At 40.4% G+C, this 16,018-nt stretch overlaps 1 protein-coding gene across 1 annotated transcript in view; it reads left to right on the top strand.

Annotated features, from left to right (window-relative positions):
• INO80 (INO80 complex ATPase subunit) overlaps positions 1–14,797 on the top strand; it is a 71,977-nt gene extending 57,180 nt beyond the window's left edge. Inside the window, exons 29-36 of the mRNA XM_074867800.1 lie at positions 4,069–4,141; positions 5,791–5,949; positions 8,106–8,208; positions 8,775–8,863; positions 9,697–9,852; positions 10,948–11,107; positions 11,923–12,141; positions 12,760–14,797. Of these exons, the coding sequence (XP_074723901.1) occupies positions 4,069–4,141; positions 5,791–5,949; positions 8,106–8,208; positions 8,775–8,863; positions 9,697–9,852; positions 10,948–11,107; positions 11,923–12,141; positions 12,760–12,977 (1,177 nt within the window). The 3' untranslated portion in view covers positions 12,978–14,797. The remainder of the gene's footprint in view (positions 1–4,068; positions 4,142–5,790; positions 5,950–8,105; positions 8,209–8,774; positions 8,864–9,696; positions 9,853–10,947; positions 11,108–11,922; positions 12,142–12,759) is intronic.
• The last annotated feature ends 1,221 nt before the right edge of the window (positions 14,798–16,018 follow it).

Here is a 16,018-nt window from a genome sequence, read left to right as displayed (position 1 = left end):
ATCATGAGATATGGCTTGGTGTCAATTTGGTATGGTAGTTCAAAGTAAGGTTACCCTTCCCAGATGTTGATGTGAGCTTGTAAGGAGGTCACTGTTGTCATTGTTGTTTATTGCAGGATGAAAGCAGCATTCTAGACTAGAGAATGGTCCTTGTGTTAGCGGTCCCAAGGTAGCTGGGTCCCTTCATAGCTGAAGATAGGAGGGGAAGCAATATGCAGCCTTTCAGGCCACTGGTTCATGAGGCTTAAAGACCTGAAGGACTGTGTTGCAATGATGAGCCTTATATAAAGCAATAAAACTTGAAAAGAATGTGTGCCAAATACGGGAAGTGAGTTTCCAGGTGTCAGAAACAGATTCCTTGCAGGTTATGATGTCCTTCTGGAATCTTGACTCTTCTTCCTGTAAGGTTCTTTAACCAAAAGAAATGGAGAAACTTTTAATGAACAGAATTTGGTTTTATTAATGAATAGAACAACTGAAGAAAAATAATCATTTCAGCAGGATATCCCTCTGAGATCTAGGTCAGCCAGTCTAAACAAGAATTCCTATTAAAATGTTGGTTGAGTTCCTCTTGTACATGATTTACTTATGAGAAATATTTTCAGGAAAAAAAGCCTGATGGAGACTAAACTATCCTGCAGGATATCCTAGCAGGGTGCTGCAAATATATAGCTGTGGAATTATAATTTGTTCCTGTAGTCTGTGGCACTGTCCACTTTCTTCCCTTCCCGTATGGCATTTCCAGAAGCATTTCACAGCTGGATGTTCAGGTGACTGTCTATATGCACGTTCCACTATTGTTAGAAGAGTGAAAAGATTTCCTGGCTAAGGATCACCTACATTGCAAACAGGCGCCTGCTGACTCCTTTGGCTTTGTACCTGCAGGATAAAGTCAAGAGATTGACAGCTTGGCTTCAGTTCCTCCCAGCTGCCCATAGCTCTGGATGGATTTTTGTACTCTTAGATTTTGGACTGCCAGAAACCTTTCTAGTTTTAGAGTTCTTGGTGCTTTTTTTGGTGTGTGTTAATTCATAGTTTTCATAATCATTTCTATTGTGTATTGGTAATTTCTTTAGGGGGGCAGGCGGAAATCTTACCTTGGACCAAAGAATGGGTTCTTTGAGAGTCTGGTTTTTTTTATACAGCCTTGCGAGGTCTGTTTTTTTTTATACAGCCTTGCGAGGTACTTGTGAATGTCTTGAAGTTTGAGTCCTGAGAAAATAGTTCTGCTTGACCTTCAAGGATATGGATTCCAAAGCCCTTAGTTTTTTTAGATTTGTTTTGTTGTACTAGCATGTGTGTAATAGCCTGCAATACACCCAGACTTCCTCCAGGAAGGACAAGAAAGAGCTTTTAGATTTGATGAGTGGACTTCCAAGGGCAGACTGCCTACACATAGTTAGTCAAGAAGGAAATGTCCCGTGCTGCTCATTCAACAAGAGTTTCTGGTGCATTACTAATTTTGCACTAGTGTACAGACAGTGTGGTACGAAAAGAACACTGGCAATGCAGTGTCTTCTCTTAAGCAGAGGGCTTTGCTCTGTCACTGTCAAAGTACAGCATGTGAACCTCTTTGGAGTCCTTACTGGTACTGTCTGCTTTGTTTGCGTCAACTTATTCACAGATCCATACGGTGTTAAACACTTTTAAATACTGCTGACGCCCCAGTGACACTAGTGAGGTTCACGGCCTTAACAGAAATCCTGATTTCACTGTTGCCGCTTGTCGCAGATTAAAATATTTGACACTGTTATGATTTAGCAGTAATTCAAGGTTTATTAATGGTATGAGGAGGATCAAAAGGTTGAATTTTAACAGCACTTAATGATTCACCAATTTAAAGATTAACAAGGTGATTTGGTAGAATACGTTATAATTACTACAGCGACTTAATTACAGATTGGAGAATGACAAGATTCACACTAACTTACTACATGGTACCCTAAATCAAAGTATATATATGTGAACACAAAACATATACACACACAGACAGTCAAAAATATTTGGATTTGGTGACACTCATGGAGGCAAATGTGCATATTTGAACACATAGATGGGCGGAGAGTTGGATGGAAGAGACTAGTCTGTAGTTAAAATTTCCCTCTTCTTGAGTCTGGAGCAAATACAATGCATAGGTACTCCTCAACGGGCGATAACTGAGCCTTGAGAAGTCTGACCTCACCCTGGCCTTTCATCAGCTTTATGGGCAGATGATCTTCAAACCTTGAGGATTGTGTGCCTGAGAGGCATCCCAGCTCAGGGGGGATGCTGGTCACAGCCTGCTGTGATCCAGGTGAGCTCAAAGGGTCTCACTTAGGAACACTGTTTATAGGGTCCGAGATAATTGGCTTTCATCAAGTACTCTTCCACTTCAGCCCAACTCAGAGGACAGAATATGCTGGTACTTTCTCCCAGTTGCGCAGGCCTAGAACTTGCTAGATCTTGAAGTTCTGGTGTCAGCCCCTTTGGGCCATGACCCAGGTACAGATGTACTGGGCTGTCGGGAGATGATTGATTATCATTACGGTTCCCAGACGGTAGGGTAGGCAGGAGCTAGGTGTGCTAAGGGAGTGCCTCAATGCTCTGATCCACTACCTTTCCCAGTTCATCTTGGGTTGGCCTGTGGCTCAAGTAGGGGGGGAATTGCACCAAGCAGCCCAAGAGAGGAGGGGAGTTGCACCACCACACCGCTTGAGTTGTCATCAGTACTGGTCATCCTATGTATAGGCCTGTCTCCTTTGTCTTCTGTGTGAGCAGCGTTAGAACTGCCATTGAATCTCGACCATCGTTGTCCATTTTGTCTGACTCCTCAAATGGTAGCTACGGACTAATGCACTGTTACAGGTGCTTGTCTAGTGCACCCCACCTTCCTCAGTTATGTAAAGGGTTATTAGGCTTAGAGGATTATTCCCGGGTATTGGGATGCCTCATGTCTCTCTTAACAGCCAACACCCTAAATCTGGTGCCAGCAAGTCTGACCCTTGACACTAGTATGACTGTATTAGGGTTTGTGGATGTCCCAAGGAGGTGTTCAGAGACGGCTTTCACGAAGTGTCTTGTGGAATGATGATCCATCTTCTACTAGGGCCTTCTGTCTGGAGGGCCACGTTCACCAAAGGCAACTGGTTTGTCATCGACTTCCGTGCTGTCTGAGGAATCCCGAGGAACATAAATCTAATACAGTTAGAGCAAACTGAAAACGCTCCAAGGTGGAAAGGACAGCATGTGTACAGTAATAATGGCATTCACTTACAGACTGTGTTTCAAAGAACTTAAGTTAGAGTGAAATGAATGACTTGCTTTTGTGCGATATCTGATCATTAGTGCTGTCTACATAATCATCCTTGAAACATTTTACGGTCAATCACAACTGAATTATTATATTACTATCTTGAGATTAATCAATTTATCCTCATTTTACAGATAAGAAAAGTGGACAAAAGAAATTAGAACTTTTAATGTGAATCAGCAATGCAATTAGGACTAGAGTGGAGAAGTTCTTAGACTGAAGGACTTCTGTTTGTGCCAGTGGACCCTTGTCCTTTTCTCATGTACTTCTATGTTTGCCTTTGTATTAAGATTATTCTCCCCCCTGCCTCCTCCCCGAGTTGTTTGTTCTGTTCAAAGCACTGAATTTAGAACAAAGCTTGCACCTACACAGTTTCAACGTTTATTTTTCTTTCTTTATCGATTGAGAACTGTTAAGGAAAGATTTTTTTTTTTTTTTAACATCAATCAGTTTTGTGAAACAATAAATTGTTCTTTGTCCATATGAAATCTTAATTTCCAATGAGGGCAAGATAAGCAAGCCCTAGTTTGTTTTGATAGAGATTAATAAGCTGCTATTGCAAACTGAATGTTTGCGTGTTCTGACAGTCCTGATTTGTAGATTAACTTCTCTCACTCATTCATATGGGGTTTTTTTGACCATGAGCAGCACAAAATGTTCTGAAGTCTTCAAGTAATAGAAATAGCCCTGATCACTTTATATGGGCCAAAAAATTTTACTTCTGTGGTTATTTCTTGTTCATTGTGCACAAAATAGGTTTTGATCTCTTTCCTCTACAGGAATGATATTTTTGTGTTCCTCTTAAGCACAAGAGCTGGAGGCTTGGGCATTAACCTTACAGCTGCAGATACGGTAGGTGAAGTTTGGTAAAGTAATACAGAATAAAAAATCAGATGTTTAGGTTTCAGTATAAATATTTCTTTGCTTTTCCTGCCTCATATGTCTCCAGCCACAGTTTTTCCCAAGATGCTCATCTCCTGCCTCCCAGCCTTATGATTTATGTAGGAAAATTGGTCTTTCTGTGTGAAAGTTGGCACTCTTTTAGCCATGCTGGTCAACATTTTTTAGTACTGCCATTCACATCATGAAATTTCATAAACTTGTTTACTTTGCTCATATTTACAAAATAGTATTATCTTGATGATAAAGTTGTAGACTACTGGACACTTGGTACACAGTTTTTGGTTACAGTTGGAAATATTTTCCTTCTCCCCACATACTTTAGTAGCAGAGTCTAGAAAGGAGTTGCATGACTGAAGGTGTCTACAGATGCAAATGGCACTTTCATACAGTGAATGTTGTTTCATGTATGACTCCGCTCTTAAGGTTCAGCTGCAAACGAATCAGGAGGACAGGTACCTTTCTTCTGTGCACAGAAGAATGAAGCAATGCCTCTAAAAGTACAAAGTCATTTTCACTTGAATATTGGCTTGTCAGGACTGATAAATCGCTTCCTTCCCTACTCATCCAAGGTGTAAAGGCATTCTGATTTAGGTGAATTGCAAGGATTTGCACTCTGGAGCAGCTGCCACTAATCACTAGGGAAGAAATACTGACCTACATGAACCATTTATCTCTTCAATAACAGCTATTCTTGTGCATCTAACCCAATACCTTGTGTGCATGCAGATTTGACCCCAAGACAGACTGTAATCCTTAGCCACACAAAACCAAAGATCTCTGAATCAAAAATATTACATAATTTATTTATTTTTTTAAATACCCCATCATATCTTGCTGTCACTTAAAAGAAATCAGAAGAAAGCAAGTATCTGTAGGATTTCCAGGGTTGAAAAGTTCTCTTCATTGAAATTGCTTCAACAGGGGAAATAAACAGATGGAAGCACAGGCATACTTCTGCAGACTCCTTACATGAGCATTTTTAGTTCTGTGTTTTTGCAACTTTCTGAATACTTTGCTGTCTAAAATTTTTTTAAATGGTTTTGTATGCTTACTGTGCACAAAGTACTGTTGGAATGATAGGGCAATATGAATGTAATGTGGCATTTCAGGTTTTTGTAGTGAAAGCACTAGAAGTGTTAGACTAGACTAGACTTTATCCAGGTTTGAAAGAAAAGAAAATTGGAGTATTACTTTAAATGTGAAATTGTAATTTGATGGGCTTTTTCTTCTTAAGGTAAACACTAAAATGGCTCCATGTTGTGGTTAACCTATAATTAATAATATGACAGTGACTTAATGTGGTGACAGACTTAGGAATTTTGTGCCTCCAAAGCAGATCTGTTGAAGAAGATATTAAAGGGATTTTATGGAAGTTGAAACATTCACAATGTCAGTTAGTTTGAATTCATCTGAAATGCAATGGAAAAAAATTCACAGGACTAGGCAAAGCTAGGTTAATACGGCCTGCAGTGGGCCAGTAATTCTGTGGGTGTATAGTAGAACTTTTATCAGCATGTTGGATTTCTGTTTGTTCAGTCACCAGGTGCCTTAAACGTATGGTTTTATTTAATCCTTTCTGTTCTGGTGTTCTTTTGCAGGTAATTTTCTATGACAGTGATTGGAACCCAACAGTAGACCAGCAAGCCATGGACCGGGCACACAGGCTGGGTCAAACAAAACAAGTCACTGTGTACCGGTTGATATGTAAAGGCACCATTGAGGAGCGCATCTTACAGAGGGCTAAGGAAAAGAGTGAGGTAGGAATAAAGAAATCATCTGGAACAAGAAGTTACAGAAACAGTATCAGAAAACATGTATCAAAATGAGTAAAGAAACAGAAAAGGTATCTGCAGGGAGACAGAAGAGAAGCCAAAAGGGAATATTCAGATAAACAAATCTGTGTCCCTAACACAGCAACATTACAGCTGCATTATATGGACTAGGAAGAAGCTAATTATTTACACTATGACTTCATGAAAACTATTCCTTATGATGCAATGAAACTACTCAGGTCCTGCACTTGGGCCACAACAACCCCATGCATTGCTACAGGCTTGGGGAGGTGTGGCTGGAGAGCTGTCTGGAGGAGAAGGATCTGGGGGTTCTAACTGACAAACAGCTGAACATGAGCCGGCAGTGTGCCCAGGTGGCCAAGAAAGCCAACAGCATCCTGGCTTGGATTAGAAATAGTGTGACCAGCAGAAGTAGGGAGGTGATAGTCCCCCTGTACTCTGCACTGGTGAGGCCACACCTGGAGTATTGTGTCCAGTTTTGGGCACCTCAATACAGGAGAGATATCGAGGTGCTGGAGCGAGTGCAGAGGAGGGCAACAAAGCTGGTGAAGGGCCTGGAGAATAAATCCTGTGACGAGCGATTGAAGGAGCTGGGACTGTTTAGTGTGAGGAGGAGAAGGCTGAGGGGAGACCTAATCACTCTCTACAACTACCTGAAAGGACATTGTAGAGAGGTTGGTGCTGGTCTCTTCTCACAGGTAATTAGTGATAGAACAAGAGGAAATGGCTTTAAACTGCAACAGGGGAGGTTCAGACTGGACATTAGGAAAAGATTTTTCACAGAAAGAGTGGTCAGACAGTGGAATAGGCTGCCCAGGGAGGTGGTGGAGTCACCATCCCTGGATGTGTTTAAGGGTCGTTTAGATGAGATGTTGGGGGATATGGTGTAGGGGAGAACTTTGTAGAGAAGGGCTGATGGTTGGACTCGATGATCCCAAGGGTCTTTTCCAACCTGAATGATTCTGTGATTCTATACTTAGGTTTCTTTAAGACGAGAGCTTCTGTCTTTGCTGTGTCAGGGCTACTGATTCCTCTCATGATATACTGTTATACCACAGCTGAATTTTTTTTTAAAGAAATTTGGAAGGTAATCAAGTGAAAATTATCTGAGGTGTGAGGGTGGCTAGAATTGCTCAGTGTCCTGAATGCCCTGAGCAATTCTGCAGTAAGCAGTAAATCAAGCAGTAAACCAAGGATCAAGCAGTAAGTGTATTAGAAACTTTAAACCTCCTGACACTTTATGGGCAAGAAAAAATTAAGCAGATTAGCCTTCTTTGGTAGCAGTAGGTATACTATATACCCCATTCAGATGTTTTGTGTACTCAGGCTTTCTTTTAGCTTTCATCTTAGATGCTGATCATGGTGCTGCAGGAACTGAAGCATCTCCAGCTGAATGCATTCGTGTTTCCCTTCTTGAAACTCACCCGTTTTCTGTAGGATACTGCACTAGAGTCGCCTGTTATCAACCTGAAAATAAAGTGTAGTCTTTTTGCTGGTGATCCAAATCATCAAAATTGGCTTATGCTAAGGCTTGTTCTCTTTTGCTAAATTGAAGCTCTTCTTTGTTGTTTTGTTTTTTGGTTGTTTGGGTTTTTTTAATACAGTTGCGATAATAGAGGTTGAGTGAATCGCTTAAACTGAGACACTGACTCAATATGGAGATTTAGTTTTCAGTCAAGGAGACTAAAAGTGTTGTACCCTTTAAGAATGTGATCTGCATGATCCTCTGTGCAGATTACTTGAAAAATTGGACTGGTATTTTATACCTGACAGGAGTACTGCTGTATTTTCTTTTTGTTCAGCAGTATATTAATACTGTTATCATTTGTTGTTTGTTACATGGTGCTTTAGAAGAAGTGCAACTTTGCAAAAGGGATGGCAGTTTTCTGCTTTCCAGCTCAGTTGCTTCTCATATTTTATACCCTTAATTATACTCTTAATAAATCTTCCCTGAAATTTTGCTACTAACTTTGGTATGATAGCGAAGTTGAGTCAATTCTGGCTTACACAGATGCGCTGGCATCTTTTTTTGGCTGACTTTCACTGAAGGGTAGTGAGAATGGTTCATGGCTGCTTTGAGTAATTTTTCCTTTTTTTCTCTCTTGGTTTTTTCCTTCTAGATCCAACGAATGGTGATTTCAGGTGGCAATTTCAAACCTGACACCTTGAAGCCAAAAGAGGTGGTCAGCCTTCTGCTGGATGATGAGGAACTAGAAAAGAAATGTATGTGAAATTCATGTTGCAGCATGTTCCCCATCTTCTACTTCAGCTTATGAAATCTGTGTTTTTATCTCTACAAACACATGTATTGCTGATAACAACTTCTGTTTCCTGGCTCTTTTTGTATTGCCAACTCTTGTTAGTACAAGCTGGTTTCATATCACTGCTGAGCTGAAAGATGAAGTTGTGCAAAGAGAGACATGATGATGTGATAAAGTTTTTATTGGCACTCATTCAGGATCATTACATTGTTCCTGAATGACAAAGCTTTGTCAAGATTTATGTAGGTCATGACAAGAAAAGTATTAGTAAAAATGCTGTATTCCAATATACTTTTGAATCTGTATTAGAGGTACATGTTTTTATAGTGAAATTCTTCTTTCGAGCAACATAAGACTTTTTAGTAATTTGGATACAAATAGTTTTAGTAAGTAGTGTTTTCAGTGTGGTTTAGTTTTGCTACAGCTGACTTTTCTTCACAGTTCTGTTAGAACTAGAATTTCTTGTAAGATTCATGAAAGGTATGAAATCTTTCCAGTGGTGACAACTTTGTATTTCTTTTCTGACAGTGCGTCAGCGTCAAGAAGAGAAGCGACAGCAAGAAGAAACAAATCGTGTGAAGGAACGTAAACGTAAAAGGGAAAAATATGCTGAAAAGGTACTTTGATGCAAAGAGGCTGTCTGTGTCAGTGATAGAGCCGGAAGAGCTCAGGCTCACTATTATGCGGTGTGGAAACGTTTTATGCAAAAGCAGTCTAATGAGTAAAGCCTTCTTCCCTGTGGCACTTCCTTACACAGAAGAAGGATATTACAAAATACCCAATGCATAGTTATCTGTATTTTAATATCATTAGTAACCTGAAAAATAAGGAAGTACTGCACATCCAAACAAGACTGTAGATCACCAGTAGTCTGCAGACAACAATTTGAGGACTCATGCTTGAAAAAACCAAAATGATCAACTGATCGTTCTATGACATATAAAATGGTGGCTTAATCAAGATTTTGTTCTGCAAGGACAAAAAGGGAATGTAAACAAAGCACCAAACACAGATAAAACCTATATAGCTGCGTGGCTTCTGTGAAACATGGAAAGATCAGTTTGTTTAAAAAAGATAATTAAACTAGTTTATGAAAAGTCTGAATTCTTGAGACAGGGAGACTTTGCATTAGTTAATTGCAATTTTGTGTAATGGTGAAGAATTTCAGGCTCACTCTAAAAGGCCATGGAAACCAAAGTAATTCTGTAAGAGTAATTCTCCATCATTCCATCTATTTTAGGAAGAAAAAGTACCAAACCCTACTTAAATCTAAAGAAGGAGCCTTTAAGGAACCTGTTACTGTGTCCTTCAGAAACTTGTTCAGGGAAATTCTGGGCATGGCATTCCTTGAGTTATAATACTGCATTAGATGTTAAGATTCTGGGTTGCTTATTCCCTTTCTTCTGTTTTATCATCTTTTTCATTCCTGGTATTATTTTATTTATTTCAGAAGAAGAAGGAAGATGAATTGGATGGGAAGAGAAAGAAAGAGGGCATGAACCTTGTGATCCCATTTGTTCCCTCAGCTGATAACTCCAACCTGTCTGCTGATGGGGACGACTCCTTCATTAGTGTAGACTCTGCCATGCCCAGCCCTTTCAGTGAGGTAGGACTCACTGCTGCTTTAAACTATATACTGTTTCAGTTGTGGCCTTACATCTTGTAGGATTCTTGCTTTCCATTATTTTAGCTAGTGTAGAACTTCGAGTATGTGGGGAAGTGAGATGTCTTAAAGGTGAACCATAGAAATTAAAATAATTTATTGAAAACATAACAGCTGCTGATAAGCTACCTTACAGCTCCTCATGTTATTTGACTTTTCATTATTCCCCTCTTTGCTCTCTGCCTCCCTTTCTTACAGAATTCATGCCTTGACTCTCCTCCCTTTCAGCCCCTGAAATTTTTCCATTCCTGCCTGCAGTCCCACTTACTTTCTTCTCCCTTTTTCCTGCCTTTGTCATGCTCACATTTATAACTGTGTGCCTTCTTCCATACCAATACCTTCCATAGCAAGAACAGTCTCTTTCTGCTCCTGAACCAAACAGTATCCCTCAAACAGCTCCTTGACGTTCAGTTTCTTTGTAAGTACTCCTTGCTAGTCTCATCTACATCTCCGTCTCTGCTTGCTTCCTTGCTTCTGATTCTGAGTTAGCGTGGGTTTTTTTCTCTGGAATTTAAATTGTAAATTCTCAGTGGCACACATCTTATTTTCCTTCCTCTTTTTGTAAAGAATTGCAAATTGGTTTTGGCAGCAAATATATTTTGTTCTGTGCTGTGTTGATTAAGATTCCTATGTTGTGTTGTTCCCTTATTGACCAAGATTTTTAGTAGCAGTAGTATTAGGTTAAGAATCCTGTTGTTTTCTCTCTTGCAGTTGAAGATGCACAGTTGAACATCAGTTTTCCTAAATCTCTGCTGAGACCATTAGTCTCCTCCTTCTTAACTTAACATCTATTTTCATGAATTGAAATTAAGTAGCTCCTGGAGGTCTTTACTGCTGCTCAGCATGTAAATAGAGCATGTGGTATGATTAGGCAGATCATGTATCATGCTGCTAGTCTCACATAGAGAAAAGGAGAGAGAACAGAACAAGTACCAGTTAATTACTTGCAATTGTATGTCTTTTAAAGATCTTACTATGTTTGTACCCCTCCCTTTCCTAACCTGAGAAGTGACCGGCTTTGTTCTCTGTCATGTTTAGATATCCATTAGCAGTGAATTACATATGGGCTCTATCCCTCCCGATGAGAGCAGTAGTGATATGCTTGTGATTGTGGATGATCCAGCTTCTTCAGCACCTCAGTCAAGGGCAACAAACTCTCCTGCTTCCATTACTGGCTCAGTTTCAGATACCATGAATGGTCAGTACTTTTACCTTGACTTACTACAAATATTTATTAAACATTGACTTTGTATGGCTAGGTGATACCTTTTCTGTATTTTAACCAGAATATATGCATGGTTGGCAAGATTTGGGGAAAAAAAATTGCCTTTTCATTGTGAAATTACCTCTGATTTGATAGGAAATATGTTTATAGTCTGTTGTTCACCTCACTTTCCTCTTTTCTGTGTTAGTTACTCTTAAAAAGTTTTGTCCTTTGTTCTTGTGTTACAGAGGTGCATTCTATTAGGTGCATGTGACCAAATTACAGACAACCACAGAACTATTAATCTGTAAACTTTTCCTTGAATTTGCTGTTGGCCTAATAATCAGTTGTCTATTTCGAATCGGTGATTGGAGTGGCTGTAATTTTAAATAACGGCAAATATTTTTAAATACCATAGTTTTCTACACTGAAATAAGCACAGCCATAGTTCTTGACAAGTTTCTTTAAGAACAGCAAGTGGAAGAAACCAAATATCTATCTTCAAATAAGAAAATGCTTCATCCTGAAGTAGAACCTAGAATCTTCCACCTATTTGTGGATTGGATTCATAATAATAATGACAAGAAGTTGGAGTTAATAAGGTGTGGTTGATGGAGAGTGAACTTTTGTATACATGATTTCTTTTCAGGGGATCACTGCTTGCTAACAGTGTCTGTATTAATGTAAATGAAAAGTGTCAGTTAATAGGAATGGTATTAATGTAAATGGTAGGTCGTTATGATGCTGTATTCATTTGTGAGTCTTCTGAAATACTATAGCAGTTATTGTTTTAACATTCTTTCGTTAAGGTGTTTCAATGCAAGATACACCTCTCACTGGGAGAGGCCAGTCAGGTCGAAGCCGGGGTCGTCCTAAAGGTTCGGGCAGTGGATCAAAAGGCGGCACTGGGAAAGCCAGAAGCCGGAAATCAATAGCGGGAAGTGCAGCTGCAATGGCAGGTGCCAAAGCAGGGGCAGCGGCAGCCTCTGCAGCGGCATACGCAGCCTACGGGTACAACGTCTCTAAAGGTATGTGGGGAAGGGGGGACAGCAGGCTGCCCAGAGCAGAACCAACCCCATGAGTTTGGGTGATTGTTGTTTACAGCCTGTCAAAAAATAGATATAAAGCATTGTATTGGTGGTATTGTTTGTCCATTATATTCTGAGATCAGGCAGTACACAATGTGACATGGTAGTGGTGTGGGAGTATAGCCAGTTTCACTGCAGATGCCCTTGAGAGGCTAGTCCTGCAGAAGTTTTGTCTGCCCTTTGAATTAATCTCATACCGTGTATTTTTCCTCTTTGTTTTTTTATTTTGGTGTCCTGACAAATCGGATAGTGTTGTTTAGCCCATGGGTATGGCTGTGGCTTTCCTGCATTGCTGTCATGTTGAAGTTACAGCATTGGGTCCCAAAATCTGCTAAACTGATGGTGATGGTGCTTCAGCTTTACACCAGCTGAAGGTGGCCCAGGGTATAACTGCAGGGTGTTTTGTATCTTAAGGACATGCCTCTTCATTAAACTCTCGTAAATCATATTGAATACAGGATGGTCATAGGACTGATTGTTAGTACATTGTGTGTTGTTGAAGAGCCACAAGTGGAATAATATGCTCACATGGAATTTGATTCTCTTTTCCATTACTAGGCATGTCTGCAAGTAGCCCTCTACAAACAGCAATTATTCGGCCTTCTGGACTTGCAGACTTTGGACCTTCAAGCGCCTCTTCTCCCTTGAGCTCCCCTTTGAGCAAAGGAAACAGTGTTTGTGGGACCCCCAAAAGCTTAAACCTGACCAGCAGTCTCATATCAGAAACTTCAATTCGGAAGCAAAGCAAAGGTGCCCACACCTCAGGTGGTCGGTAGTAATTTTGAACCCCCAAAGCTTGTCTGAACTGCGTTGGCTTTCAGAGTAGACCACCCTGCCAGTTGGAGGCATGCAAATGAATGCCTTGTTACTGTCTAGCATGTGTGTGAAAAGAAAATCAAAGCACAATGGGAGTGGGTGGTTTATGTGAGCACTTTGATTATGTGTATTCCAAAAAAACTATCTTTGCAGACACTGCGAGAAGGAGGGAAGGGAGTCTGGGGTTACTGGGAGAGTGTCAGCTTGTGTTTTATTGATGCATCTGACAAAGATTCCCATGAAGGCATCCAGCTACTCCATGCAATATCCTGCAGCTGCGTGTGCTTGAAGTCACACCACTATACTTTCTCTCTTGTAGCTTGAGGTGGAACCCAGAGTTAGCTTTATCCTATGAAATCAGTATATGAACCCCAGGAGTATCCTGTAGAGTCACAAGACATTTCCGTACTGGCAGCTGGTCAGTGTATGTGCTGGGGTAGTTGGAAGCTAAGCTGAAGATGATGTGTGATCAAAAAAAAATCTTGGATTCTTCTAGCGTGAGCCTCTGGGTTCTTTAAAGATTTGAAATGCAAAGCAAGGTGTCTCAGGTGGTTTCCAGGTAATGGACTCTTTTCAGCACCGTTTGTCAGGAAGAGGTTCAGAGCTGCAGAACAGTGTGCTGGCAGGCCTGGTGAGAGCAGCAGCACTGCCTCTACTTCACGCGGGGGAAGAAACCACAGGCCAGTGGTTTGGTTTCCTTTTTGGAGTTCTCATCGGCACGAACGCTCACTGTGTTCAGAACAATTTGTCTCACTTCTGAGGTGGGCAGAACTCTTAAAAGCTTAGAAACAAAATAAGGCTGTAATTTGTACAAATAGCAAGAAGAGGGAAAGCTGAAGTGCCGTGGAAGAGTTTGCGGCTGCTCCTCTCACTGTGCCGTGGCAGAGCGTGGTTCTGCAGCTTGCAGTGCTGCGAGGGGAGCAACAAAAAACAGTCCCGAGAGAGAGAGAGAACTGTGCCATTCCCTCTTCCAGCCAAATCCTGGGGAAAAAAATTGTCTCGTATCCCAACCATCCATTGACTGTTCTTCCAGTGTGTTTTCCCTTCATCTTTGTGACCATCACACGTACTAGCTTGGTTGAGTTCACTGCAGTGTGCAGGTACCAGTGGCCATGTCCCGTCAGGCTGATAGAAGGCAGCGCTGCCAGTGCCCGTCTGTGTTCTCATTCTCTGGTTGCTCCTTCCCCGATGCCGATGCACAACCCCCCCCATAGCCCCTTGCTTTGCTGTAAGCGTTGTCTGCATTGCACTGAGATTTAGGTGTGGGGCAGTTCTTCTGTCTGACACATTGAATTAAAAGGCTGTTCTGCCGGGGCACTTTCATCCCTTGAGAGAGAAGCAAGTTGAGTTGCAGATCTGGGCTGTAACAGCGAAAGATGACTTTTTTTAATTATTATAATTTTTTTCCAACCCCAAATCCTTTGCCTGGCGTCCTACAGTGTGGAGCGAGTGCTTCCTGTTGGCTCTGCCTCTAATTTGCACACCTGAAAATAGCAGAACTGAGCTTAGTTAGATTGATTTTTAAACAGATTTGCAGGGGATAATTGAGGGGGAGGTGGTGTTTAATTAACTCATGAAGACTTCCCCCTTCCCCTCCTATTCACATGTATATATGATATTTAGAGGGAATCAGACAAATGCCAAGCCTTTTTTTCTCTTTGAATGTGCTGTCTATTTTTATAACTGAACTTGTACATATGTATAAAGAGAGACACATCTTTCTTTTACTAACTGGAGAAGAAAATCTTAAATAAAATGGAGTGAGATAATTTTATGTAAATCAGCGTCTTTGTGTTTTTTATGCATATAGCTGTATGAATGAGAGGATTAGGGAAGAGAGCGCGGAGGGTGTGCATCTGGAAATGCATCTAGAGACATATGCTGCTCAATGTAATGCTCTAGAGTGTCTACGCTCTTCTGAGTAGCACGTTTGTAACCTTTTTCAGTTACAACTGTACCCTTATCACGTGTCTGTATTCACTGATTATCTCATAATCTGTTCTGGAGTAGGTATGCAGCAGATCACAAGGAAACAGAAGCAAGTATAATATGCGTAATTACATACTACCCGAACGATGATGGTTGAATTCAATACAGTTGATTGTTCTGGGACATCATATTCTACAGTTTTTTGTTTCTTATTTTATTTTTTTTCAGTGGGAGTGGAAAGGACTATTTTATGCATGGTCTTGATTTTCAAACTGCTGGACAGTTGTATCAATTTGTAATCCAAAGTGGAGAGAAAAAAAATATTTGTAACTTGAAAAGATTGCAGAAATGTAGTATGTACTGTTGCATGCTATACTTTTGGAAGATTAAATATTGATATTTTTAAAACTGGTAATACAAAAATATATTTAAAGTCATTTAATCTTCAAAAGAAATACCAAATGACATCACACGTTGTGGCAAAAGTAGTGGTAGACTATCTGCTTGCGAAACTTGCGTCAGGCTAGTGAATTCAGGAGGATCTATTGTTGAATGGCTAGATTGTATCCAGTTCAATTTTTGTAAAAAGTTAAACACAGGCATTCTTTGTATTATTCATCACAGAAGAATTGAGATTCTGTGATACTAATCAAGGAATTAGGAGGAATTCATGTGATGGCTGATCTATTCAAATTTCTTGATTTGGGGAAGGAAGTAGTGCTAGAAAGACAAAGATGGAATTTTTTTAAGGAGGTGGAGGTAGTTTTGTGATCAACACTGTGGGGAATGCTTCTATGAAATGAGTAAAATGGACATGCACACTGAAGCTTTGTTCTTTGAAGTTTCAGTCTGAGCATCTTTTCACTCCAGCTGTGTGTTGTGCACTTGTCTTGTGGATTAATGGCAGAGAAAGTCACTTTCCTCTGGGGGATCAAGATATTTGCTACTGGCAGAAACAGAGTATTGAATGAACTGAGTTCATGTTTTAAGCTGGAATGGTGAAATAGGTGTCATTATGTTTTGGGGGATGTTGGAAATGCTGTGCATTGCTCATGCTATTTGATGATGGCAT

The sequence above is a fragment of the Strix uralensis genome, chromosome 4 (assembly GCF_047716275.1).
Source record: "Strix uralensis isolate ZFMK-TIS-50842 chromosome 4, bStrUra1, whole genome shotgun sequence".
Taxonomy (NCBI): Eukaryota; Metazoa; Chordata; class Aves; order Strigiformes; family Strigidae; genus Strix; species Strix uralensis.
This window is presented reverse-complemented; position numbering and strand designations above follow the sequence as displayed.